Source organism: Phyllopteryx taeniolatus, chromosome 8 (assembly GCF_024500385.1).
Source record: "Phyllopteryx taeniolatus isolate TA_2022b chromosome 8, UOR_Ptae_1.2, whole genome shotgun sequence".
Classification (NCBI taxonomy): domain Eukaryota; kingdom Metazoa; phylum Chordata; class Actinopteri; order Syngnathiformes; family Syngnathidae; genus Phyllopteryx; species Phyllopteryx taeniolatus.
The window spans coordinates 20987027-21014857 of NC_084509.1; the positions used below are offsets into that span (position 1 = coordinate 20987027).

The 27831-nt window shown below is 41.0% G+C and overlaps 3 protein-coding genes across 10 annotated transcripts; 1 reads left to right on the forward strand and 2 right to left on the reverse strand.

Moving 5' to 3' along the window:
- The first annotated feature begins 3923 nt into the window (after window positions 1-3923).
- On the forward strand, window positions 3924-23969 carry gemin4 (gem (nuclear organelle) associated protein 4). 6 transcript variants are annotated; one of them, XR_009789686.1, is made up of 8 exons: window positions 3928-4128; window positions 5067-7040; window positions 8036-8198; window positions 8919-9189; window positions 12052-12744; window positions 14118-14357; window positions 16665-16720; window positions 22204-23969. XR_009789686.1 is itself a non-coding variant. In XM_061781659.1 (7 exons), exons 1-6 carry the CDS (start codon window positions 4113-4115, stop codon window positions 14337-14339), a joined length of 3339 nt encoding a protein of 1112 aa, XP_061637643.1. In that variant the 5' UTR covers window positions 3928-4112; the 3' UTR covers window positions 14340-14357; window positions 22204-23969. The 6 variants fall into 6 exon arrangements, 3 of the variants coding, with proteins under 3 accessions (XP_061637643.1, XP_061637640.1, XP_061637641.1); XR_009789685.1 differs by lacking the exon at window positions 22204-23969 and adding an exon at window positions 16840-16972; XR_009789687.1 differs by lacking the exons at window positions 12052-12744; window positions 22204-23969 and adding an exon at window positions 16840-16972 and having other exon boundaries at window positions 3924-4128.
- Window positions 15850-22414, reverse strand: LOC133482073 (ceramide synthase-like). The gene is made up of 5 exons (XM_061781675.1): window positions 22280-22414; window positions 18171-18254; window positions 17841-18057; window positions 16884-16979; window positions 15850-16685 (listed from the first exon to the last, which is right to left on the reverse strand). The coding sequence occupies exons 1-5, from the start codon at window positions 22399-22401 to the stop codon at window positions 16425-16427; spliced, it is 780 nt and encodes a 259-aa protein (XP_061637659.1). The 5' UTR covers window positions 22402-22414; the 3' UTR covers window positions 15850-16424.
- Window positions 23758-27781, reverse strand: LOC133482072 (TLC domain-containing protein 3A-like). 3 transcript variants are annotated; one of them, XM_061781672.1, is made up of 6 exons: window positions 27521-27781; window positions 27230-27313; window positions 26777-26818; window positions 24784-25003; window positions 24608-24703; window positions 23758-24264 (listed from the first exon to the last, which is right to left on the reverse strand). In XM_061781672.1, the coding sequence occupies exons 1-6, from the start codon at window positions 27640-27642 to the stop codon at window positions 24001-24003; spliced, it is 828 nt and encodes a 275-aa protein (XP_061637656.1). In that variant the 5' UTR covers window positions 27643-27781; the 3' UTR covers window positions 23758-24000. The 3 variants fall into 3 exon arrangements, with proteins under 3 accessions (XP_061637656.1, XP_061637658.1, XP_061637657.1); XM_061781674.1 differs by having other exon boundaries at window positions 27490-27628; XM_061781673.1 differs by lacking the exon at window positions 26777-26818 and having other exon boundaries at window positions 27521-27775.
- Window positions 27782-27831: the final 50 nt, after the last annotated feature.

Here is a 27831-nt window from a genome sequence, read left to right on the forward strand (position 1 = left end):
TTTGGTTGAGCGTAGCCTGATGGATCTGCGGGTGGTCAGGTTGCGCCACTGTAGGAGTGTTTACAGCCGACTTAAGTCGCCGCCAGTCAAAGCGGATCCTCTCATTCCCTTTAAATGAGTCAGTCAGACACAGAGTCTCACATGGAGGATGACGAGCAATTACAGCGATCCGTGCATGAGTGGAACATTGTCAGTGCTCTAGCCATGGTGTTGCAAAAGACAATGTGAGTGGGTATACAGAATGAGTTGGTAATAACTGCTGGCGAACTAAATATGTCTGCTGAGCTCAGAATCTCTCTGCTTGTGTGTCCCGATCATATTCCCCAAAATCACTTTAGACCACTGGTTATACCTTGCGTCAGTATTTCGAACTGGTCAGAGGAGGCATAAATTTAGATCAACTTTCTGCCACCAAATTGGCACTCTGCCAAGTGCATCTCCAAGGACACAGCCTTGCTCCACTTGAACTCTCAGCTTGGTGCAGACTGGTCTGCCAAATTGGCAAACAAGCCTTGCATTTGCACAAAAATCAGGACCAACAAAAACCTGTCTGACCTCCTCACCACCTCTACAATGCCCCCACAGGGCTGTCTCCTCTCACCACTGCTCTTCTTCCTCTCAATCCTTAAAATCGAACTGTCACCTGGTTTGCTGACACCATTCTCCTGTCCCTCCTATTGCTCCTAGCGGAGCAAATCGGGCAGCCGTGGCCCAATGGTTAAGATCATCGCCTGCCGCCATGGGGGACCTAGGTTCAAGACCCCGACTGGACCATCCACCAACATCCCCCGGACTCACGGCTGTGGTGTCCTTGAGCAAGACACTGCTCCCCAGGCGCTTCAACTGCCCCCTGCTCCAGTGTGTTCCACTAACAAGTTTGTGTGTTCACTGTGATGGGTAAAATGCATGCATGTTCATGACAATAAAGGTGATTCTTCTTCTTCTTAGCAACATGATCCTGCACTGCAACAGTTTGTTGAATGGTGTTACAGTATCCGGCTTGCAGAAGGTGGAGATCCACTTTTGTCCCCTAGGCCACTCTCCTTAATTTTCAAATCGCTGACCTCAAGTCATACTGACTTCTATTTCCACCCTTCCTTATTTATTTGTGTATTTATGTTATGGCTCATGAGTATAAAAAAGTTTTCTTAATTTGGATTATGACAAATACAAAAATCTAAAATAAAATACATCATACTCACCAGAGATGTTGAGTAAAAAATTTATTAATGTGTGCAGAACACTACAGGTGTTTTGGTAGTCAAAGAGTTTTGCTTTAATCAACCAGTTTTGTTTTCCATAACCAGTCAGAGCACAGAAAAATATGGCTACAGAAACGGCTCACGAAGAGAATACACTGTTGGTTGTAATTTAGGCTGTAAATGTAGAAATCATGCTTGCCCTGACCATCCATAACTGCATTTAAACAAATAAATAAGTTGACACGGCAATTTTCCACCGTAACAGAGGTGGGAGGCCGCCTGTGTGCTAATGTATTCTGGGTTTAACACCTGAAATTGATTTGTCACCCTGTTGTGTTAACAGAAAATGTTGCTATCCAAACAAGGGCGGACTTTTTTTTTCAGTGGAGTGGCCTAAAATTCTGTAGCAGTGAAAATCAATCATCAACAAAGGTGGTGGGGTGATCAAACTTTTAGCACCTTGAAGAATGAAAACTGATGGTCAACGGGGAGGTGGGGGGTGGGGTGCTGAGCAAAATTTGAACAGAAATGTTTCGCAGAGGGGCGGCCACCCTTCAGTCTATGGCCACCCTGGCTCCGTCCCTGTATCCAATAAGTATTTTATAGGCTGCCAACGACATCGTCACGCATCAAATTATCTGACTGTGTGAAAGCGCAAACTGTTTCACTATCTATACAGAGTCTGTGTAAAGGGCAATAGCGGAAAAATGCTGGATCATTGTTTACAGCTATGATGTGTCAATTTTGCAGGGATTTTAAGTAAAATGATGTAGACTGTTACCTGAAGTAATGAGCATCTGTCCATCCTCAATCGCAGGCCAATTGCGAACGTCCTGCCGTCCGGAGGGTGGGGGCTCACATGGGTGTCTGAGGATTCCAGAGACAGTGAACAGATCTTTGGTGTGTGTCAGGGTGATGCTGAACCAAGAGTTGTACTCATGAGACTTCTGGCCCGGCCAGTTCACGTGGACGCCCTCTGTGTCGGATCTCTGAATGCGACAATCCACCTGATCCGCTTCCATGTCCTTCAAATAGCTCCACACGTTTGGTTTGGATTCTTGACAGAGACGACAATCACTGAGTCAAATATTTCTTCCGTGTGCATTACCTACATGCTAATTAAGGCCTTACCAATGACAAGGAAAGTGACGGCGTGAGGGTTAACAGGACTATCTCCCTGCTGACCAAATTGCAGAATGTCAGATCTTTGAAGGAGTTGAATGTCACGCGCACCTTCACTATTTACGTGCACAATATAGTCACTGAATGTACAGGGCAGCCATGACAGAGGGTTAGCATACTGGACACCTGCAAAAAAACAAACAAAAAAAACATCACAACATTCATCAGTTGGTGGAATATCATTTCAAAGGAAACAGCTTCAGCGCACTAGTAGAACAACTGTGTCTCTCTAGTAATGTTTTTTTGTACTTCTGTATGACATTTCTGTACACGAGTTGGACAACTACATGTTACTAGCGAGGCAAAACTGTATCTTGTTGATCTCTGCCTGATACTATTAGTACTACCAGTGAGGTGCTAGATGTTAAACTAGTGTAATTTTATAATTCACTAGTAGCATGCAGTTGTCCACTAGTGCACAATTCTCCCCTACAATGAACATGTAGTTGTCCCATTAGTATGCTGGAATTGTCCTACTAGTGAGGACAAAGAGAGCACTAGTACATGGACCTGAAGCTTCCCATAAAGCAGTTTTAACATGTATTCACAGCGCACTAGATATCGAATTCATGATCAAATGGCTTGAAACACAGTTCTGGTTCACTAGTAATGTAGTTTTCCTACGAGTATACCGTGGTGGAAGGCGCTAAGGAAGTAGGGGGGGGGACCCTTACTATAAGACTGCAGTTGTTGCTCTCACTGGTCCTCACTCGTACGACAACTTTGCAACAATTGCAGTGTGGCAAAACTGTGTACTAGTTGACGACTTCATGCTACTAGTATTACGAGTGACATTATAAAATTACACAAGTTAACATCTAGCGCTTCACTGGTAGTAATAGTAGCACACAGATTTTGCCTCACTAGTACAACATAGTAGAATGCACTTGAATGCCAGTTGTCCTACTAGTCTGCATGCACACGTCAAGAACTTGACACGGCAGTTGATATTAATACTATTACTAATACTAATAAGACAGTTGTTTTACTAGTAAATTGCCTTACAAGAGCATACTAGAGTATATGGACCTTAAAGTGGATATCAAGGATATCGTATAAATCGTGCATAAACGGCTTGCCATTGTAGTCGAGTGTAATTAGAAGACGTGACAGTCTTGTCTTGTAGCCTAGTCCTGTACATTTACTCACGAATTAGCAGGAAAATCTCTCGATATCGAGAAAAACTGTAAATGCTGACTGACTTACCGGCACATATTAATAAAAAGAAAGTTAATATCTTTAGCAAACACATGACTACACGAGACGTCTCTGACTTGCTTTCCCAGCACTAGGTATCGGTTTACTTTCACTTTCATTTTCAGGAGAAAAAAAACAACATCCAACGAAATCTACATGGTGGCTTTTTTTAAGTACATTCATTTGTGTGTAATATTCGATGGACATTAAAACCAAAATGGTACTAGTGCACGTTTCGTTTAGTATGAAAACATTGGGAGTGATCGCAAAATTGACTGAATCTGTTCTTCCGGGTATGTTGTCGTCTTGTAGTACTCAGAGAAGACGTAAAGTGGCGCTGTAGGAAAGTACCAGCACCTGGAATCGACTCTTGTCTGGATTCGTTGACCAGGGGCACGCTTGACATGTTGACCATCTGCGAGCTCTCTTCCAGTCTTCATATCCTGTTTGTTTGATGCTAAATAAACCAAAGTCAGTCCTGTTTTGACACGTTGTGGCTCCAGATTAAATACTGACCGAAGCCCTTTTTACATGACCATGGATAAAGGTAAAGTTGACGCCATTTAATCAATTGAAAAACAATACAAGAGCTTCATCTACACCCCTTCGACATCCTTTCATTGTGTTCACTGAATAATAGCCATAGGTGGTATAAGAACTCACAGTGTGCTTTAGTAGAAGTTCATATACTTGTGTAAAAAGGACTGGTAAAAGTCCTGATTCAACGCCTTAAAGGTTTAATAATTTGGGAAAAAATGAAGAAGAAACAACTTCTGCACAGAAAGTAGTTTCCCTCTTTTCTGAAGTCAGAGTATAGTGCTCGTACTGTCTGTCTGATATAATATTAACTGATATTAAAAAGCATTACCCTAGTGAGGATAAGAGGTTCAGAGAATGGATAGATTATGTATGAAGCATGATTACTTTGGAAATGTTGGTTTCAACGGGTTACCCTGTTGAAAATGTAAATGAATGAAAATAGAAGTATAACTATTTCAATTACGGCCTCAACGTAATATAACTAATAACGTTTGAGTGCATTTTGATTGCTTTTCTTAATGTTGAATTAATGCATCAACATGACCCTTAGATGTTTCCTCTTTAAAAAAAGTGGATTCAAACCAGGTAAACGTTTTAAAAATGTCAAACTAAAAGATTGCGCCACAAGGTTGAGGTGATATTTGGAAATATGTCACGTTTGAGACTACAGCAAAATGGCACATGACCAGAGGGAGCCAATCACATGTCACCTACTATAATTTAATCACACATTTTCTCCCAGTAATGTAATGGGTTAAAATTACATACATTTTGTAATTCAATTATGTAATCTCGTTAGATGTAATTCGTTACTCCCCGACACTGTATGTATTTGAAGACATTGATTTATCATTCATTTAAAAAATGAGCAGTTCATGTAAGAATCTGGGGAGTCTTTGAGTAGAGGGCTACTGATACTTGAATTATTGTCATTTTTTGCTTCAGACTGGGCCATTCTTCAAGGATCTTTCCTCCTGGCTGATAAGTTATGTCTGCCGTCCTCGCTGAGCTCACTTCAGAAATGTGACTGGGACAAGGTGGGCAAGCCAGTCTTGGCCACAGTGAGGGAAATCTGTGGCGAGGAGGATGTCGGTGGTCATCTCAAGAGCAAGGCCGCCTCCTGGAGGAAAAAGTTAGTTTGTGTTGTGTGGTTGAAGTTGTTGAGCAGGGAGAATAGAGAGGATGTGGAGGAGGTGTGGAGGGAGAGCACCTTTTTCCCTCTCCAGAGCCCCCTCCCAGAAGTCAATCACACCGTCCTGATGGAATTGCTCAAATCCTTGTCAGCTGCAGACATATTTGCTCATTTTCTACTGTGTCTTCCTCCGCGTCAGATGTGTTCTGAGCTGGAACGGTTGACGGAGCATGTGAAAAGCAACCCTGTGGGTGAGGATGATGTCCATTTCTTTCTTGAGTTATGGTGGCAACTGTGGAAAGGCAGATATGAGCAGTTTGGAGAGCAGCAAAACCTTGAAGTGTTGTTTGCTAACCAGGTTGCTCATCTTACTTCTCAGCCTGCTAGTTTGACTCATCAGGCTGCCAAGAGGCTGAAACTGGACTCATCAGCATTACCACACAACACGGGTGTCCTAGACATTCTCCTCCACACGCTCACAGATATGAAGGATGTCATATCCAAACCAGAGCACGGCTTATATGCGCTCTCTAATTGTCTCGATGCTCTTTACACAACTTTCCTCATCGATCATTCAGTCATCCTTCCAATCAAAGACAAGATTGTGTTCCTGTCCAAAGCCATGAGTGTCAGCGAGAACAGTGACAAGCTGAGTTCACAGCTAATACAGGAGGTTCAGCGAGACCTCCGTGCCTCTTTAACCCCATCCCAGTTTCAGCCTAGCAGATTGAGCCTTTATGAAGCCTTGAGGAGTGTGGCAGAGCTCACCCATTTCTGGCAAAGTCACGGCTTGCTGAAAGTGTGTAGCGGCCCTCCTTCCAGTTACACAGCTTTCAGACTACAGCAAAGTGTCCACAGAATGCTGGCGGCTCTGGAAGAAGCCGACATGACCGGAGAAGAAGAGTCTGAGAAGAATAACCTCCGAGGTTTACTTGCATCGCTGGCTTTCCCCACTGTAGAGAGCTCCTCAGAGTTGAGTATGAGGGTTGCCATGACCATCGTAAGTCACCGGCTGGAGGACTATCGCGACGTCACTGTGTTGTTTGCCAGCGAGAAGAGCTGGTCGGCCCATGAGGAGCGGTGGCTGGACTGCCTTGAAGAGAACAAAACGGCCTTCCAGCACTGTGACACGCTAATCCAACTGGCCTCCACCCTCACGAGTCAACTCCACAGCGAGAGCTTTGGCGTGAGCCAGGCCAGGAGGCTGCTCAAAGTTGTCACGGCCGTGTTCACTGCGCTCGCCTTGGAAGACAAGAATAAAGCTTTGGCTGCCATTCTGAGAATATCCAGTAAGGGCTTCTGTGGATGCTCGGGCTCCTCCGCTCTGATCGCCGGCTTTGAGCAAGAGCTCAACATGGCTTTCAACTGCATCATCCAGGGAGGAGGCAAAGCTCCAACGGCGGAGGGCAACCTCAGCACAGCAGTGTCTTTAGTCGCCAGAGTGGCCTTCCAGAACCCAGAGGCTACTTTGAGATCCTGCTGTCATTCTGCCATCTTTAATAAAGGGGCGTTCGCTCTCATGAGTAAGATCCTGCAGCAGTTGCCCGGCCTGGGAGGTGTTACAGAAAGCAAAAGCGACGGGAGAAGAAATCCAACACGTCTACTCTGCAGGTGTCTGCAGGAAATAATAAGCGTCAGATCACTCTCAGACAATGAAAAGGAACAGTTCCTTAAGTTTGTGGAGCTGATGATGGTGCCAGTCGCAACAGTTGAAGGGGAAAGAGAGAGCCTCCTGTCACCTCAGGAGCTTGTCAACACTTTTGTCCTGCCTAACCTAGCTCTCTCAGGTGAGTGTTGTCTGTCTATCCCTTTTCTATACCCTCATTTAGGGTCATGGCTTTGGGTGAATGGCGGGCGGGTGTACACCCTGGACTGGTTGCCAGCCAGTGGCAGGGCAGATATAGCCAAAACCCACACAAGCACAGGGAGAACATGCAAACTTTGTACAGGAAAGCCAGAGCCAAGAGTGTGTGTTCACTGTGGTGGGTAAAATACAGAGAACAAATTTTGTGTGCTTGCATGCATTGTTCATGACAATAAAGATGATGATTCTTCTAAGATTTGAACACTTAACCTCAGAACTGTGAGGCAGACACGCTAATCACAAATTCACCATGCTGCCTATGGGCTTATCTAATTCTGCCTATCAGTTCTTAATTTATAGTTCATTTAGAGTGCTCTAAAACACCTTTGTCAAACTTAATGTCTCGTCATATAATTTCATGTAGCCGGACAAAGCAAATTCATGTGCATCTACTTTGATTCTTGCTCAAACCAAGAGTACCAAAATTGTAAATTATCTACACTTTGAATAAAGTCAAGCTTTTGCAAGCATTCTTTCACGCAACCCCTTTTTTAAAATAAATTCAACAATAGTTGAACAAACTAATTTCCCTGGTGTCTGATTTCAAAACCAGTTATCCATCAATTTGTTTTGTGTATATATCGTAATATAATGAGGTGACTATACATTTGTTTGCATAGCCATATTCAATGCCTGTCATATATCGCTTTCTGACAACTTCTGAAGTCCTTTGCCACTTTCTTGTCGTTCCCAGTCAATTGATACCCCATCCACAAAAAATATTTCGAATTTTTAGCCCAGCTCATTTTGGGCTTACTGTAATATAATATACAAAATATGAAACCAAAATATGCTGGAGTCTATGGTTGCAGCAGCTTTCATTTTAAACTTCTACTTGTTTTATTTAATAATTATTAGTTTTTCCAGTTGTCCGATACTAAATGTCCAACTCTGCGTGTGTCTTTACATTCCCTCCAGGCAGCAACGTTGTTGATCTCAATCTAAGTCTGCAACTTCTCCACGCCGCCTTGTGTGTGGACGTCCAGCAAGAAGTAGCTTCCTCCTCAGCCCACTGGGTGCTGGAATGCTCTCCCTTTCCACTGCTCTACATCCTGGCTCAGTTTCATGACCAGGCCCTCAGGTTGAACACAAACAAAGACTGTAGTTTCAATTGAACATATTGACATTATGTACTGCACTGGGAGTCCTTGGTGTACGACTGAGTTCCGACATTATGGTGCAGACGTAAGCCAACTAAATGAAAAAAAGTAACATCAATACAAAAAGCATCTTAAAATACAGTACTGTACTTTGAGAGGTATAAATAGTAGATTAATAACATACAGGTGAGGGAGAAAAAAACCAAGTGATTAAATAAGTGCGCCAATTCCTACCTAATTTCTGTTTTAAAAAAAAAACATTTAAATTGAGTCTTATAAAATGGTCTATTTTTTGAGATAGTGAATTGTGGGGTTTTGTTAGCTATAAACTCTCATAATCAGAATGATTAAAAATATATATATATAGTTTAGTCTGTGTGTAGTGAATCTCTTTGAAATGAACTACCGAAATAATAAATCCACGATATTCTAATTTATTCTAATTCACCTATATAAATTTACATTTGAATACAATTCAAGAAAACATAGCAATAATAATATAAATAATAAAATACAGTTTTAAGTCAAATGCAGGAATTAACGAAAATGTATGCCTTTTATTATCTTATCAAGATTTAAAAAAAAAAAAAAAAAAAAAAGTTTTAGTTGCTTACCGACATGGACTGTCATGATTCAGTGACTGAAATCATGATCAGCTGACCTTTGTTTTATTTCTGCCCCATACTCTTGTCTTTTGCCAGGTGTTTGGAGCAACCACCCGAGGGTGCTGTACACCATTGGTCCATGGACACCAAAGAGCTGCTGGCATCGGTGCTGATCACACTGGCACAGGTGGTGGGCGTCCAGGTGGAAGCTGCCCCAAGTCGCTGGTCCAGAGCTCTCTTCTGGCTCCACGATAAGATGAAGGAACTGGACTGGACTGTTTACTTTCACCTGAAACCCGTGTGGGGTAGACACTTCAAAAACGAAGTTCCCACGTCTCTGTTGGCAGTGTGTCATCTTCCTGAGCAGGTGGGACTTCTTTTGGAAATTTCATGACAACGATGCTGTGTCAAGATAACACCCAATGAGCTGGGTTATTTCCTCTTCGGTTATACAGACAGCAATTTTCACCCCCCATTTTGCTTTAGTATTGGCTTTCATTCCACAAGCTTCTCACAATAGTTTGAATTTAATTGAATTTTGGCCCATTCCTGCTGACAAAACTGGCCAAGTTAGCCAAGTTTGACTTTCTTGCCTGCACATGCCTTTCCAGGTCTGCCCATAAATTTCAATAGGATTGAGATCAGTGCTTTGCGATGGCCACTCTAAAACTTTGACTTTGCCACCTTGTAACCAGTTTGGCAGTATGCTTCAGGTCATTGTCCATTTGGAAAACCCATTTGCGCCCAAACTTAAACTTCCTGACTGGTGTCTTGAGATTTTGCTTCAGCATTTCCACATAATGTTCTTTCCTCATGATGCCATCTATTTTGGAAAGTGCACCAGTCCCTCCTGTGCAAAAACAACCCCGCAATATCATGCTGCCATCCCCATATTTCAAAGCTGCGATGGTGTTCTCTGTTTTTTATACTTGCTTATAATTGTTTGAACAAATTAATGTGGCACCTTCAGGCATCTGGAAATTGAATCCAAGGATGAACCAGACTTGTGCCAGGCCACAATTTTCTTCCTGCAATCTTGGCTGATTTATTTTGAGTTTCCCAAGAATTACACAAAGAAGCAGTGGGTTTCAGGTGTATCTAGTTAAAATATAACATTAACTCAGATGTTGTCAATAAACCTAACAGAAGCTTCCAAATACATGACATCTGAGGTTTCCCATGAAGGCATAGTAATCTTAATGTACGTAAACTTCTGACTTTGAAGAAAGTAATGACAAATTGCCGAAAATAAATCCTTCTGCCATTTATCAAACAAATAATTTTAGTAATCCTAATTGACCTAAAACAGGAAAAGCTTAGTCTAATGGAACCTCACAGTACAGGGAATCATACAAGGAAAAAGGTTAGCTAAGAAGAAGTGATACACTGAGAGGACCTAGGAGAGGCGGAAGGAATACATTGAGATGCGAAATAGGGCAAAGGTAGAGGTGGGAAAGGCCAAACAAGAGGCATATGATGACATGTATGCCAGGTTGGACACTAAAGAAGGAGAAAAGGATCTATACGGGTTGGCCAGACAGAGGGATAGAGATGGGAAGGATGTGCAGCAGGTTAGGGTGATTAAGGATAGAGATGGAAATATGTTGACTGGTCCCAGTAGGGTGCTAGATAGATGGAAAGAATACTTCGAGGAGTTGATGAGTGAGGAAAATGAGAGAGAAGGGAGAGTAGAAGAGGCAAGTGTGGTGGACCATGAAGTGGCAATGATTAGTAAGGGAGAAGTTAGAAAGGCATTAAAGAGGATGAAAAATGGAAAGGCAGTTGGTCCTGATGACATTCCTGTGGAGGTATGGAAGCATCTAGGAGAGGTGGCTGTGGAGGTTTTGACCAGCTTGTTCAATAGAATTCTAGCGCGTGAGAAGATGCCTGAGAAATGGAGGGAAAGTGTGCTGGTGCCCATTTTTAAGAACAGGGGTGATGTGCAGAGCTGTGGGAACTATAGAACAATAAAGTTTATGAGCCACACAATGAAGTTATGGGAAAGAGTAGTGGAGACTAGACTCAGGACACAAGTGAGTATTTGTGAGCAACAGTATGGTTTCATGCCTAGAAAGAGTACCACAGATGCATTATTTGCCTTGAGGATGTTGATGGAAAAGTACAAAGAAGGTCAGAAGGAGCTACATTGTGTCTTTGTAGATCTAGAGAAAGCCTATGACCCAGAGAGGAACTGTTGTACTGCATCCGGAGGTCTGGAGTGGCAGAGAAGTATGTTAGAATAATACAGGGCAGCAGAACAGCGGTGAGGTGTGCTGTTGGTGTGACAGACGAATTTAAGGTGGAGGTGGGACTGCATTAGGGATCCGCCCTGAGCCCCTTCCTGTTTGCAGTGGTGATGGATAGGCTGACAGATGAGGTTAGACTAGAATCCCCGTGGACCATGATGTTTGCAGATGATATTGTGAGCTGCAGTGAAAGCAGGAAGCAGGTGGAGGAACACTTCGAAAGATGGAGGCATGCACTGGAAAGCAGAGGAATGAAGATTAGCCGAAGTAAGACACAATATATGTGCATGAATGAGAGGGGTGGAGGGGGAAGAGTGAGGCTACAGGGAGAAGTGATAGCAAGGGTGGAGGACTTTAAATACTTGGGGTCAACCGTCCAGAGCAATGGTGAGTGTGGTCAGGAAGTGAAGAAACGGGTCCAAGCAGGTTGGAACGGGTGGAGGAAGGTATCAGGTGTGTTATGTGACAGAAAAGTCTCTGCTAGGATGAAGGGCAAAGTTTATAAAACAGTTGTGAGGCCAGCCATGATGTACGGATTAGAGACAGGGGCACTGAAGAGACAACAGGAAGCAGAGCTGGAGGTGGCGGAAATGACCAGGTTGGATAAAATTAGAAATGAGCTCATCAGAGGGACAGCCACCGTTCGATGTTTTGGAAACAAAGTTAGAGAGAGCACACTTCGATGGTTTGGACACATCCAGAGGAGAAATAGTGAGTATATTGGTAGAAGGATGATGAGGATGGAGCTGCCAGGCAAGAGCGCTATAGGAAGACCAAAGAGAAGGTTGATGGATGTCGTGAGGGAAGACATGAGGGCAGTTGGTGTTTCGAGAGGAGGATGCAGGAGATAGGCTTACATGGAAAGGATGACGCGCTGTGGCGACCCCTAAAGGGATAAGCCGAAAGGAAAAGAAGATGATGATGCTACACTATTTCTTCTAAATGATCTTTGTCTCATGTGTTTGTCTTTACATCATCTTTAGGAATGGTCGGGTCTTAACCTTCCCCAGTACGGACCCGGCACAGGTCTTTTGGCGTGGATGGAGTGCTGCGCACTGTCAGAATCCCTCCAGTCTATCATGTTGTCTTGTCTGGCTCTGGACCAGCGTCAGTCTGAACACGTCAGCATGTTCAGTAAAGGCCTGCTGGTGGCGCTAACCCAGACCATGCCCTGGTGTTCCGTCCCCCAATGGAGCAGATTACTTGGAGCCTTGAAGGAGCTGATTACCTCAGGTCGCCTCCATGTGCCTTTCTCGCTGGAGTACGTGGAATTCCTGCCCCTCCTAGATCTGAGAAGGTTTTCCTATGAACTCTGCCTCTCAGTCCTCATGCTCAGAGTCCTGCAGCTGCTCTGTGGATCCAGCTGTTCTCACTGGTTGACAGGAGATGGCTGTGCCCACCTTGCAAGATTATATGCTCACACGGTGAGGGAGGTGATGAACTCGCTAAGAGCCAAGTTAGCCCTGCCCGCATCTGGCACTCTTACAGTCTCGCCCAATGTACATCCTGCACCACCAAAAGTTTCCGATGTATCTTGCAACTCATTTAAAGTTTCTAAAATGTCCCAAGACTCTTTGAAAGATCTTAAAGAAGGTGCACAAACTGTCGAGCAGGTTCCGAGTCAGGAGGTCCTTTTCGTTCTCAGTCAGATCTTCTGTCATGTTCAACACATCCAGGTAAGAAGCGTCAATGTCTTACTGTGATGTAACAAAATACTCAGATTTGATTATAAGGACAATAGATGACGAAATCCTAAATTTCTTGCAATCCTACATTGAGAAACATTCTTAAACTGTTGGGACTTGTTTGCTCCCGCAGTTGTTCACAAAGTGGTGAACCTCGCCACATCCTTGATTTGTGAACAACTGAGCCTTTTGGGGATGCTCGTCTTATAACCAATCATGAAACTCACCTGTTTCCAATTAACCTGTGAAATGTTCCAAACAGGCGATTTTTGAACATTCCTCAACTTTCCCAGTCTTTTGTTCCCCTGTCCCGGAATGTGTTTTTTTGGAACGTGTTGTAGGCATCAAATTCAGAATTTGAGAATATTTGAAAGAAAAAGAAAAATCTATGTCCATCAGTTTGAACAGATACAAATATCTTGTGTTTGTAGTGTATTCAATTGAATATAGGTGGAAAGGGATTTGCAAATCATTATTGTTTTTATTTACGTTCTACACAATGTCCCAACTTCATTTGAATTGGGGTTTGTAGAGTCACTACACACAATCACAATTGTAATGATTAAAGTGAAAACCCAAAATTCACTATCTCAAGAAATGTAAACATTATGTAAAACACCATAATTATTTGTAAGTTGAAATTTGCTAGGAATTTGCCTTCAGAAAAGTACTTTCCTGTTTTGTTAATGAATCTACATGAGTTTGAACTGAAATGAGCAGCACAAGTAGTTAAGCATGTCTGTCTCACAGTTCTGAAGGTTTAAATCTCAGCTCTGCTCTTCACATGTGGAGTTGCCCTGTTCTCCCTGTCCTTGCATGGGTTTTTCTAACATATAGAACATTTTACACTGCAGGGGTGTCAAACTCAAATTCACGGTGGGCCAAAATAAAAAAAATTGGGACAACGTCGCAGGCCAAACTCAATATTTAATGAAAAATCACTGCGATGTGCATGTTTCCCTTTTCTGCAGAAATGTAGCGTTAAAGTTTATCATATGACAACAAACTTAAATTGTGCTTAAACACTGAATCTGAAATAAACAAACTTAAATATTATAAACACGAGAAATAAAATTTGCAATAAAAGACGTCAGTGGTATGTTTGTTGTTCTTGACACCAAGATAATACCAAAGCAATATTCTTATATTAGACATGGTTTTGGACTTGGACTGAGCAAAAAGAAGAAAAAAAAGTTTCTTTTTTTTTTTTTTTTTTTTTTCCAGCGAAGGAAAGCCGCTAACAGCTGAATTTGTGAATGTTGACCGCTAATATACGGGAGTTCACTGTTCTTTACTGCGGCGATTTCCATGGTTTCTTGGTGAATTTTCCATGAACTGCGATAATAGTTTCATTTTGTTCTAAGGTGATGATGCCTGGAGGCCAGAGTGAACCTCTCTTCCTGTCCAGCCTGGAGATCCTCAGTCACTACCAGACCATCATGTCCGCTTTCCCCAAGAGCAGCACCCCCCTGGAGAATGAAAACACCAAGCACTTCTTCTACACCATTACAGACAACCTGGAGAACCAAGAGATGAAGTCTGTTCTACAGCAGAAGATAGCGCAACTCGTATTATCTCCTGCATGATGCCCTTGCCATTTTGATGTGAGTTTTGGGTGGCTTTCACATCGGGTGTTTTTTCGGTGTTTCATTGGGATGTATGAGCTAATTTAAGATGAAAGGGTGGGGAAAAAAAAAAGTATAACAAAAAATTCAAAACAAAGAATCCCATCACAATTGCATTCATTTTTATGAGTCATTTAGTGTAGTGCTTCCCAACCTTTAATAAGCCAAGTCACCCATTTGGCATTACCAAAATCTCATGGCACACCACCCAACAAAAATGTCACAAAAACTATGATTATTGAAATAATGCTGAAATGTGGGCCTGTTCAATTGAATACAAAGCTGATATACACGAAGGAAACCATGTCTGATTCTGTTGTATAAATGAAAACAGGTGGAACCAGTTTCTTTGTACAATTTGCCATCTAAAGGAAGAAAGTTTAAAGACCCTGTAAATTCAGGGATTTATTTCTAAATACATTATACATTTGAAGATAATTGCTGAAAATGTGTGCGTGTATGAGGTACTCTGTTATGGAGACATTGCGAGACACACACCTTCCCAGAAGCTCAACTTTTATCTCATCCATCCATATAATATTCTCCCAAAAATCTTGGGAATCATTGAGATGTGTTTTTGCAAAAGTAAGACGAACCTTTGTTCTTTTTGGTCAGCAGTGGTTTTCGCCTTTGAAGTCTGCCGTGGATGCCATTTTTGCCCAGTCGCTTCCTTATTGTTGTGTCATGAACACTGACCTCAACTGAGGCAAGGGAGGCCTGCAGTCCTTTGCAAGTTTTCCAGAGTTCCTTTGTGGCATCCTGGATGAGTCATTGCTGTTCTCTTGGGGTAATTTTTGTAAGCCGGACGCTCTTTGGGAAGGTTCACAACTGTTCCATAATTTCTACATTTGAGGTTAATGGCTCTCCCTCTGGCTCGCTGGAATCCTAAAGCTTCAGAAATGGCTTTGTAACCTTTCCAGACTGATAGATGTCAGTTACTTTATTTCTTGACTGTTCTTGAATTTGTTTGGATCGTGTCATTTTGTTGCAGCTGTTTTAGAGCTATTGTTCGACTTGATTTGTCAAACAGGTTCTGTGTAAGTAATTTGATTGAACAGGTCTGGAGGTAATCAGTGAAACTTAACCAAAAGTGGCGATTAGCCACAATTATTTGTAAACTAACAATGGGAGTAACTACGTTTTCCACACAGGGCCAGGTAACTGAATAGTTTTTTTCCCACCCTTAATAAATGAAATCACCATTTAAAACAGCATTTTAAGTTCACTTGGGTGATGATATTAAAGTGGGGAAATTATGCAAAAAAATAATTTGAAATGGGGGCAAATACTTTTTCACAGCATGTATATATATAATATATGGTCAAAGGGTGTCGAACGCCCCAATTTTTCCAACTTTTTTTCTTAAATTGCAATGTTTGCATTTCGGTTTCTCATTTTACTCTGAAATGAAACCACAAAATAAATGATTCAAGTTATGAAAGAAATCATGGAATCAAGCTACAAACAAATATATCTTCTAAACCTTTTTATTTGTAATGAATGATTTTTGGATCATTTCCCAGTGCACCCCTGATGATCTCTCACGGAAAAGTAGTGTGCCACGGCACCCTGTTTGGTAATCACTAATATAGTATATATTGTGAAACAATAGCGTTAAGTTTCATGAAATATGCATCAAAGTTTATTATCACACTGGTTTAATTCAAATGTCCTAGGTGCGTTACACACAAAGATGAAGTTTGACACCCGTGATCGAGAGCCATCAGATAATCGAGTCCGCTGCTGATTTTCTTTAGAAGGGAGAAATTGGACTCAAAAATTATCAAATTACCTTCATACGTGTACACCTTTTAGTTTACTTGGATTGGCATTGCTGTGTGCGTTTACAGCTAAGCTACGCTGCTCACAAAAAGTTCGAGCTATTCCGCTTTTGGTTGAAATTTAAGGTTGAACCTACAACACGCTATAATCCTTGCAAGTTAACTCATTTTGACTTTTGAATGCACATGCATTTCAGATTCATCCTGAAATTTCCTCCAAACACCCAATATCCCTAACGTTTTCAAAGTATGCACGTACTGTGGGTTAGATTTCTTTCTTATGTCTGAACACTCGCTGGGCTTTCTTCAGCTGGAGGTAAAACCAGTAGAGCTGAGGCAAAAAAACAGCCACGTTGCCAACGTTACAGTGCCAAGGCAGATGGGAGGGCACTTTGTGCAGCGGAATGCCAAAGTCATGCCCATACTTCCAGTACATGTATGGGAAAATGAAGATCCGACACATGACGAATGTCCCCAGAACTAAGATGCTGTTGATTCTGTGCAGCCTGGTGTTCTCGAGGCCCACCTGCATGCAAGAGACAGGAGAGGAGGCGTGAGAAGGTATTTAAACAATGACGATTTTCATTGGTTAAAGACGGCGGCTCTGGAGACGGGATAATGGTTGTTTTCAAAAACTTCCACTTGGGGTTGTGTTCACAATCTGCCAAATCTATTTTCAGTTCAGTGTTGTAACCAGTCCCAGTGTTGTTGGTGAGTCGCGTACCTGGACAATGATCTTTGAAATAGAGGCAAAAGCGACACTGAGCTCTGTGATGAACAAGCAGCCGATGAAGAAATCACCCAATCCCCTCCTGTAAAACTGAAAGACATACGAGGACAAAAGTTTTCTGAATCTGAACACAGTACAGTAATCCCTCGCTATATCACAGTTCACTTATTGCGGCTTTAGTGCATCGCAGATTATTATTTTTTTTTTTTTTTTTTTTTACAGGTCAATGTAGTGCAGTTACTCACCTGCACATCTTTAATACAGTTAGCTTTATTGGCTATATGATTTAAATGTGGCAACAATGACTCACACAAGGTCAATTGGATTCTTATTCTTAACAGAAAAAGAAACCATACTCAGTAATCTCAACTCATACATTTGGTAAGTCACTAAATTGCTTAAATTGCTAAGAACATAACCGGAAAGTCACAGTTGAAAACACAAGCCACAGTGTCAGTTTTATGAAATAAATTCACAAATACCAACGCTAGCCCGACAAAAAGCTAATGCACACTCGTATAACAATATTGACAAGTACAAATGCAAGTAAAGAGCAATGTTTAGCTTGATTTTCTACATCTGCTTTCCTATAATGCTTTTTTGCTAACTACATTGCCAGTTCCGTTAGTGTGAGGAAAGGTGCCAATGCTAGCACACCTGCCTCTAATAGGCATGTGTAAAGTGTGTGGATTGTGACCTCAAGTGGACAAATAAAATACCTGCATCTCTCTAAAGTATCACGTATTGGCATTGAATTGCACATACGGAACGTATACATTTCTATAATAAATAACTGGTCGTTAATTCACGGATTTCATTAATTGTGGGGGTTTTCTGGAATGTAACCCCGGCAATAAACGAGGGTTTACTGTATATATATATAAAGTGGCATGAGTGTTCAAAACTGACAAACCAATCAATCTCATGTTTCAACACACACTAAAATCTTACCACACCAATGGGTAAGAGAATACCAAGCACTGCCAGGTGATGGAGGACTGTCAACCAGTATCTGGAGAGGAAAGCCTTCAGTGTCATCAGAGAGTGCTTGTTGTACATGCTGTTCCCTCTGAGCCTGTGAGTATGGAAGTGGCTCATATACGAGGCATAGAGGTCGATGGCCGAATAGGGATATCCAAACAACAGAAACTCGTTGAGCATCCAGTGACTGCGTATGGTGAGAAGAATTTGGTAGAGTGATTATGAACATTGTCGGCCACATTGCCATTGTGGAGTTACAAGGACCAAAGCCAGTGTAAAAATCACATGGCTTTACATTACCTGTCTTTCATGACATTTTTGCACGATGTCACGGTGATGACTCCGGTCGCAGAAGCCAAGGAAGCGTGGATAACATCTATGAGCCTGAAAACAGCAACAATCACCGCCACAACCCCTCATTTAGAAAAACAAATCAAATATAAAATGTACCTATTGACAACGTACTGATTCAATTTCTTAGGGTCAGATTAAAGATGGCATTTCGATTGGTCACGAAATATAACGATGGCCAGAAAGGAAGTACCCTGAAGCTTCCACTTGTCTTCTACCACTACAGTACTACTACTATTTCTTTTTCCTTTCTATCGTCATGTAGTATGGATGCCTTGTAGCATTATTATTAAGCTACTCAAAAGGTCAATTCAGATTAGTTAAGATGTTAAAAAAATGGGTGTACTGTATGTGTTGTGCCCAGCATAAGTGGCTTTAAAAATAGAATTGAAGCCCAATTATGCCTGGCCTCTCTCCCGAAACACTGCCTTTAAATTAAGAGTACAAAAAAAAAAAAAAGTTTTAAACTGGAAAATTGAACTAAAAAACAAAAGCACTGAGTTACATTTTATTTTCTATGTGTCAAAGCCTAACGTACAATGTTTTGGCTCTATAATAGTAATGCAGCATTTTATTATCATCAGTGGTAGCAGTGAAGTACACAAACTTTGTGACTGTACTTAAGTCAATTTTTCAGGTATCTGTACTTCAACCTTTTACTTCCTATAGACCCTTTCCCAAAAAAATTGAATATGGAAAAGTTGATTTATTTCCATAAATCCATTCAAAAAGTCAAACTTTCATAGATGATAGATTCAGGGCCCACAATTTAAACAATTTCAAGTCTTTATTTGTTTATTTTTACATAATTTGGGCTTCCAGCTCATAAAACCCACAAAATGTGAATACTATGAAGAAATCACCATTTACTTCTCAGTTTTTGTCAAAAAAAAAAGAAAAAAAAGAATTTAGTGTCACATTAAATCAATCAAAATATGGAACTTTCAAAAACAATATGTTAATCTTCAATACTTGGTTGGGAATCCCTTTGCTTTAATCACTCCCTCGATGCGCCGTGGCATTGCCTGGGAGTTATGGAAGCCTACATTTCCAAGATGCTTCCTGTCAGTTGTTCTTTGTTTTTGGGTCTGGTGCCCCACATTTTCCTCTTGATAATACACCATAGATTCTCAGTGGGGTTTAGATCCGGCGAGTTGGCTGGCCAGTCAAGCACTGTGATGGCATGGGCATCAAACCAGGTTTTGGTGCTTCCGGCGGTATAGGCAGGGTTTTGCTGCTGGAAGATGAAATCTGCAGCTCCAAACAGATCCTCAGCAGAAGGAATCATGAAGTCCTCTAAAACATTCTGGTAGACTGCTGCGGTGACCTTAGATTTAAGAAAGCAGAGTTTACCAACACCTGCACTGGATATTGCACCCCAAATCATGACTGTCTGCAGATATTTCGCACTGGACCTCAAGCAACTTGGGTTCTGTTCTCCAAACCCTTGGACCTTGATTCCCAAATGAAAGGCACACATTACTCTCATCGGAAAATAGGAACATGGACCACTGGCCAACAGTCCAGTCCTTCTTCTCCTTGGCCCAGTTGAGACACTTCCTATGTTGGCTCAGGCTCAGACCCGAGGAACCCGACAGTTGTAGCCCATCTCCCGGATGAAGTCTGAATGTGGTGGGTTTTTTTTAAGCTGTGACTCCTGCCTCCTTCCACTCTTTCTGGATCTCTGCTAGATTCTTGAATCTTCTCTGTTTGATAATCCGCTGAAGCCCACGGTCATCTCTTTTCCTGGTGCATCTTCTGCTACATTTTGTCCTTCCACGAGACTTTCCATTGCTATGCTTGGACACAGCACTCTGTGAACAGCCAGCTGCCTTAGCTATGAACCTTTGTGGCTTACCCATCCTATGGAGGCTATCAATGATGGTCTTATGGCCAGTTGTCTAGCCTGCAGTCTTCCCCATATTGAACCCAACTGAGACAATTTAATGACACCTGGGGAAACCTGTGCAGGTGCTTTGAGTTTCGGAGATGATTAGTGTGTGACACTCAGATTAAAACATTAATGGGCTGCAAAATTTGGGCACATTTCTTCACAGTATTAAATTTTTTTGAATTCCCGATTTCGTGGATTTTATAAAATTGATGCTCAAATTATGTCTAAATATACAAATAAATACTTGAATACTTTTTGAATGGAATTATGGAAATAAACTTTTCCATGACATTAAAATTTTTGGGAAAGGGTCTGTATATGTAAAACCGAACGCAGTTCTTTTTTTTTACGTTAAGCATTTTTGTTACTCAATTCACAATGTTAGCCAAGCAGTGGGAACACATTGTTTTGATAAATGTCAAGCAGAGTTTTTATTTTATTTTTTTAAAACATACATTTAAAGTGATTTTTGTGCTTGTCAGTGTGAGCACTATGTAAGAGTAATGTTAGTTAATTAAAGGGAAAGTATTTTGTGTGCAGGTTTTTTTTTTTCCTGTTGCGCCAAGTATCACAATAGGTGTTGTTTTGACAACTGACAATAAAAATTTATTTTTACTTTTGTAGGTATGTTAATAAATCCAAAAACACTCGCTATTTTCTTTCCATTTCGCTGTGCCGGATTTCGGATACTTTAATTTAGCGACGGTCCACCAAAATTGAGTTTTCTCATTGTTTCGCGCAAGGTAATAAATGTTCTTTTTTGATTTCATTGTTGGGAAATCCCTTTACTCCTCGTTTTTGAAATGTTCATTTCGGTTGAGATTTTCCTCGATTTTGGTGTCGAAAATCACACGTTCATAGGATTTGAACATGATAGAAAACTTTATGGTTACGATTCACTATTATTATTGTTTTCTGTGAATTTTGAAGTAAATCTGACGATTCGCTTGCTCCAAGTTTGACCCGGAAAATGAGATAGCTCGAGCAGAAGCCATTTAAAAATCTGAAAATAGCCCGCTTAAACATCACATTTCAACTAATAAGACTAACATAAGAGTATTTTTCTACCAAAGAGTCAAGCTTTCGGTCACACATTTCCTCATGGTTTAGGTCATATATGTCAAACTCAGGCCCGGGGGCCAAATTTGGCCCACAATGTAATTATATTTAGCCCGCAAGACCATATCAAATGTGTATTAGAGCTGGCCCGCCAGCATATAGCACACTAATATTACAAATCCCAGAATGCTTTGCCCCTTCCCTTTCTGTTGTAGTCGTTAGCAACTATGCTACCAGTCTCCTTGAGCAAATTTACACTTGCCCTTCCCAAAAATGGCCAAAAGAAAGATGGAAAACGCTTCACTTCCAAGACAGGTGGGAGGCAGATTGTCTGTTCACTAAAGTAAAAGACAGACCTGTTTGTCGTGTGCGGAGCAAAGTGGCTGTAACAAAGAATATAACATAATTGAATTGTTTTTTTTAAGGCCCTTTATCAACTCTTAGGTCGGGACTGTTAATAGTTTGAAGTTTGGATTTTTATTGAAGGACATTCTTATTTTTTTTGGGTTGTTGGCCTTTGAAAAAAAGATCTACATCAAAAAGAAAGGCAGTTGGAGATATATAAATAGAAGATGGAGAGACATAAGAATTAATGTTATCTATTTAAATACAAAACAACAAATACCACTGTCTTTTATCGCAAATTTGATTTCTCGTGTTTATAATATTAAAGTGTGTTTATTCCAAATTCAGTGTTTAAGCAAAATGTAAGTTTGTCGTCATATGATAAACTTTAACGCTACATTTCTGCAGAGAAGGGAAACGTGCACATCGCAAACTCACAAACTAGGGCTCATTATTTCCTTCTAGCCAATGTTACCGTCTATTTTCATATACAGGCATTCTGAATATTGTTGGAACATAGCTAACCTTTGTTAGATAAATTTGACTTTTTTTATTGTCTTTTTTTTTACATATACTGAAGTAAAGACGTTGAATCAAAACGTTTACCACAGTTATTATTATTTTTTTAAATACAAAGTATCAGTACTTCTACTTAAGTACATTTTCCACCTCTGTTTATTGCAGGCAAGAAAGAAGCAATACCGTAACTGTGTCCTCGTTGAAGGTGGCGGGTGAGACAAATGAACTTGAAGTGACCAACCTTTCGCTGACAATCAATACGTCCGCGTCGCTCCAGCGTGTGAAAGTCCACCTGAGAACTTTGCGGAAGCCGAAGTAAAGTCCAACAAATGTCACGGTTCCACAAGCAAACGTTTTAAGCATGATGATCGTTGGCGTCGCCCTTAAAGCACAATAATGTATCACTCTAACAACAATAAACCTTACTATTGTACAACAGTACCGTTAAAGATGAACAGAGCGACGCACCGGATATGACGCACAGGAAAGGCGGGGGCAGGAATTTCTATCTATGTCGTGCTTTCACAATAAAGGTTGTCACAATAACATTAATACATACATATATAATCATATATATATACACATAAATAATAAGAAAATGCCGCAGCTAAGAAGCTGTGGCGCAAGCATCTAAAGCACTTGTTTACCATGAGTAAAGTAAAAAAAAGAATTTAAAAAAATGTCAGCGAGAGAAGGTTGCCCGGATGTTTGAGATTCGTTCACACGCTGGTGCGCGGCCTCATAACTACATTTTCGACTATATCACATGTGTAATATGTAGACAATTACGAAAAGTGTCTGTAAAAAAAACTCGCGGCTGGATTTGTTGTCACTACAAATGTATACGCAATAACAGCAATAATGGCGATAACGAGCCTACATTTCGCTTACCGTCGGTGTTAGTGACCATCTACAAATTACACATTCCAGGGTGAAAAATGTGTAACAAATCACCATATAGCAAATATATATATATTCCCCCCCCCCCCCCCCCCCATTCTGTTTAGTGTAGTAGTTGGCAATGGGCGTGCACTACTTACTACAAGTCAAACTTTGCTGATATCTTGCGTTATAGAGAAACTAGATGCAATTCATTGGCAAAAATATTCACCAAAATTCAACAAGTCAAAATATTCACTAAATCAATAAAAACTAATTTTTCCTCAGTCTGATTGCTGTGGTAGTGGAAACGGGAGTCCACTACTTACTACAGGTCCAACTTTTCTGATATCTTACATTTTGGTTAAACTGTGTGCAATTTATCATCCAAAATATTTACTAAAAATCAATAAAAAAGCGTTTTCTCATTCTGATTGGTGTAAGTAGTTGGCAAGGGGAGTCCACTACTTATTAAAAGGTCAAACTTTGCTGACGTCTTGCATTATAGAGAAACTGTGTGCAATTAATTGGCCAAAAAAATATTCACAAAAAAAAAAAAGCAATAAAAAGCCTCATTTGAGAAACTTCACATGCATTTCAAAGGAAAGCCAAGTTTCGCATATTTTTTCTTTAGAAGTTCAGATCTACTAGTTAGTACTATTCAGATTGGACTTCGGGTGAAGTACAAGCAAATATTTCACATCAAATGTCTTTTGCATTTCCTTAGGGTTGGCTTCACTTTCAAGATGTTCTTCATTAGGATGCGTTTCCTAAGACAGTGAGCCAATTTGATTTATTTTTAATTTTTGTTTTTGTTTACACAGAATCACAGCAATCATATATACTGCACATGCATTTTTATTCAACTCATTATAAAATTCTTACATTCCTTTTTTAGAAAAGTGCACTATGCTGGCTGTAACAGAAAGGCAAACTAACTGTGCCCAGGAAGATTTACAGTGATGTAATTTAGTTAATGTCTGAGTTGTAAACAGTATTTTCTTTTTAGAATAGCTGCACTGACATGGCAGTACCTTGTGCGTCTCAAACAACTCTGCGTTAAAACAGGTGATCTGTTTTGAGTTAATTTTCTTTCCCATGTCTATTGTACAGTCGCTTGGCTTTCTTCAGCAGGAGGTAAAACCAGTAGACCTGGGGCGTGAAGATAGTCAGGTTGCCCGCATTGCAGTGCCAAGGCAGATGGAAAGGTACGTTGCGCAGTGGAATGCCAACGTGCCGCCCGTACATCCAGTACATGAAGGGAAAAATCAAGATCCGACATGTGAAGAACGTCAAGAGGACTAATATGCCATTGATGCTGTGCAGCCTGGTGTTGTTAAGGCCCAGCTGGATCCAAGACAGGAGAAGAGGAGTCAGACAGGATATAAACAAAATTCAGTCATCTCACATAATAGTGTCATCAGCACAGGAAGCCTGTCGTAATTTAGTACATTGGCCATAAGATTAAACATTGAAGATGGAATTAAAACACTAAAAGTAAGAGATTAAAATAAGTAACAAAGAATGCACTTGGGATTTTTCGGGAGAGCCCAGACACCCAGCAGAAAAACTCGCTTGCATCTGTGATCTTGTTCTTTTGGTCACTACCCACACCTCCTGACCATAGGTGAGGGCGGGAAAAATTGCATTATTGGTGAACGAAGCCCAATGGTGGTGGTGTGTTGTGTACCTGGATGAGGATCTTTCCAACAGAGAGAAAAGGTGTGCTGAGTTCTGTGATGAAAAAGCAGCCGAAGAAGAAATCGCCCAGTCCTCTTCTGAAAAACTGGAAGAGACATACAATATGTAAAAAGTAGGATGTGTGTTACAAACAGACCAATTCTGTTTCACATGCCAAATTCTTACCAAAGCGATGGGCAGGAAAAACAGAACCAGTGCCAAGTGATGAAAGACAAGCAACCAGTCCTTGGAGAGGAAAGCCTTAATTGTTTTCCGAGAGTGGCTGTTGTACAGGCTGCTCTGACTTCTGAGCCTCTGAATATGGTAGTGGCTCAAGTACATGGCAAACAGGTCAGTGGTCATATAGGAAGCTCCAAACAATATAAACTCACTGACCAGCCAGTGACTGTGTGGGGAGAGAAGAATTTGTTAACAGTAGAATACAATAAACTATTGATAGACATCATTACAAGTGCAAAGTTACATATGAATATACTACAAATAAACGATATTTAATGTTCAAACAGATAAACATGTTTTTTTTTGCAAATATACACTCATTTTGAATTTTATGCTTACAACCCATTCCCCAAAAAACTGTTGACGGGCATGTTTACCATTGTGTTACATCACCTTTGCTTTTACTGACACTCAATAAGCATTTGGGAACTGAGGACACTAATTGTTGAAGCTTTGTCGGTGGAATTTTTTCCCATTCTTGCTTGATGTACAACGTCAGTTGCTCAACAGTCTGGGGTCTCAGTTGTCGTATTTTGCGCATCATAATGCCCCGCACATTTTCAATGGGTGACAGGTCTGGACCGCTGGCAGGCAAGTCTCCGACTCGCACTCTTTTACTACAAAGCCACGCTGTCGTAACACGTGAAGAATGTGGCTTGGTGTTGTCTTGCTGGAATAAGCAGTGACATACCTGAAAAAGGCATTGCTTGGATGGCAGCATATATTGCTCCAAAACCTGTAAATACCTTTCAGCATTAATGGTGCCTTCACAGATATGCAAATTAGCCATGTCAGAGGCAGTAACACACCGCCATACATATACACAGATGCTGGCTTTTGAACTTTGCACTGATAACAATCCGGATGGTCCTTTTCCTCTTTGGCCGAGAGGACAGGATGTCCATGATTTCCAAAAACAATTTAAAATGTGGACTTGTCAAACAACAGCACACTTTTCGTCAATCCATCTCAGATGAGCTCGGGCCCAGAGAAGCCGGTGGTGTTTCTGGGTGTTATTGATATATGGCTTTCGCTTTGCATAGTATAGTTTTAACTTGCATTTGTAGATGTAGTGAGAAACTGTGTAAACTGACAATGGTTTTCTGAAGTATTCTTCAGCCCATGTGGAGATATCATTTACACAATGATGACGGTTTTTAATGCAGTACTGCCCGAGGGATCGAAAGTCATCGGCATTCAATGTTGGTTTTCGGCCTTGCCGCGTAAAATGCAGAGATTTTTCCGGATTCTCTGAATTTTTGGATTATATTATGGACCGTAGATGATGAAATCGCTAAATTCCTTCCAATTGTACGTTGAGAAATGTTGTTCTTAAACTGTTGGACACGCAGTTGTTCACAAAGTGGTAAATGTCGGTCACCCCATCCTTGCTTGTGAACAAGTGAGCCTTTCGGGAATGCACCTTTTATACCCAAACATCAGATTCGCCTGCTTACAATTAACTTGTTCACCTGTGGAACGTTCCAACTGGGTGTTTTTGGAGTATTCCTCAACTTTCCCAGTCTTTTGTTGCCCCTGTCCCAGCTTTTTTGTAACGTGTTACAGGCATCAAATTCAAAATGAGAGAATATTTTCAAAAAAACAATAACTTTCATCAGTTTGGCCGTTAAATATCTTGCCTTTGTTGTACATTCAATTGAATATAGGTTGAAAAGGATTTGCAAATTATTGCATTCCGTTTTTATTTAGCCAATCTGCCTCATCGTTATGGGGTTCATTTGAATCTTATCTTTGCTCTTCCTGTGTGTTCACTCACATTCACACCTATGGGCAATTTAGTCCTGAATTAACCTAACTGGCATATTTGTGAAATGTTAGAAATATGCAAGCATGGGGAGAACATGTAAACCCAACACCGGAAGACTCAGAGCTGTGATTCAAATGTAAAACCTCAGTAGTGTAAAGCAGAGCTGCTAACCAGTAGATGTTGCCCACCGACCAGTTTATATTTTTGGAAAATCTGAAATAAAATGAAAATATTTTGGAACGTTACAGAAGTCAACACATCCTTTTTTGAATAATGAGTGCACTACTTTCTAAACCACAGAAGCAGGTTCAACCAGAACTTGTTTAACTTGAATACAAGGGAGGTTGTACCACTTTTTCGTTACATAGTATTCAGTAGAATCTGACTTTGTCATTTACTAAACTTGAATGCATTTGAAATTTAACATTGCATTTGTTTATATTTATAACCAATATATCCCTATTCTCTTTCTTATTGGAATCTTCACTTGCATTGTTCAATACCCAGGTACTATTAATTTCACATAGTCACACTATTTTTTACATCAACAGAAAATGTTTGGTTGAACTTCAAATTTGACTTTGGAGGTTCCACTGTTCCACTTATCTTATGACCTTAAATTACCTGTCAGTCATGACATTCTTGCAAGATGAAACCACTATTATTCCAGTTACGGTAGAAATGGTACCGTGAATGGCAGAAACAATCCTGGGAAGAAAACACAAACACACACACGTGGAAATGTAAATTATTATTATAAAAAAAAAAATGACAAGCCATTTTGACCTATGTCGATAACCGTCGCTCTCATAATCAATGAATCGATTTGAACTGTTAGTGTTACTGCTTGAACCTGACCCAGACAATAAGACGTCAAGTGGCACCTGCTTCAATGAAGTTGAAACAACGACCGACCTTTCACTGACGGTCACTACGTCTGCGTCGTCCCAGTGTGGAAATGTAAACTTGAGTATTTTCCCGAGCCCGTAGAAAAGGCCAGGAAACACCACGGCGCCACTCGCCAAGGCAGTAAACATGATGTTGTGCGCCCGCCGTGTCGCCCTACAGCACTTTACATGCCTGACGCGCAGGTACAAGGGAGGCTTCGGATCCAACCTTGAGCGGGTTTGGCCGTTGCGCCATTACGTCGGGGTCCGCCATATTGAATGTGGCAAATCCGCCCCCGTGAACGACAGTAACACAACTCCATGGAGCAAACTTCGTAA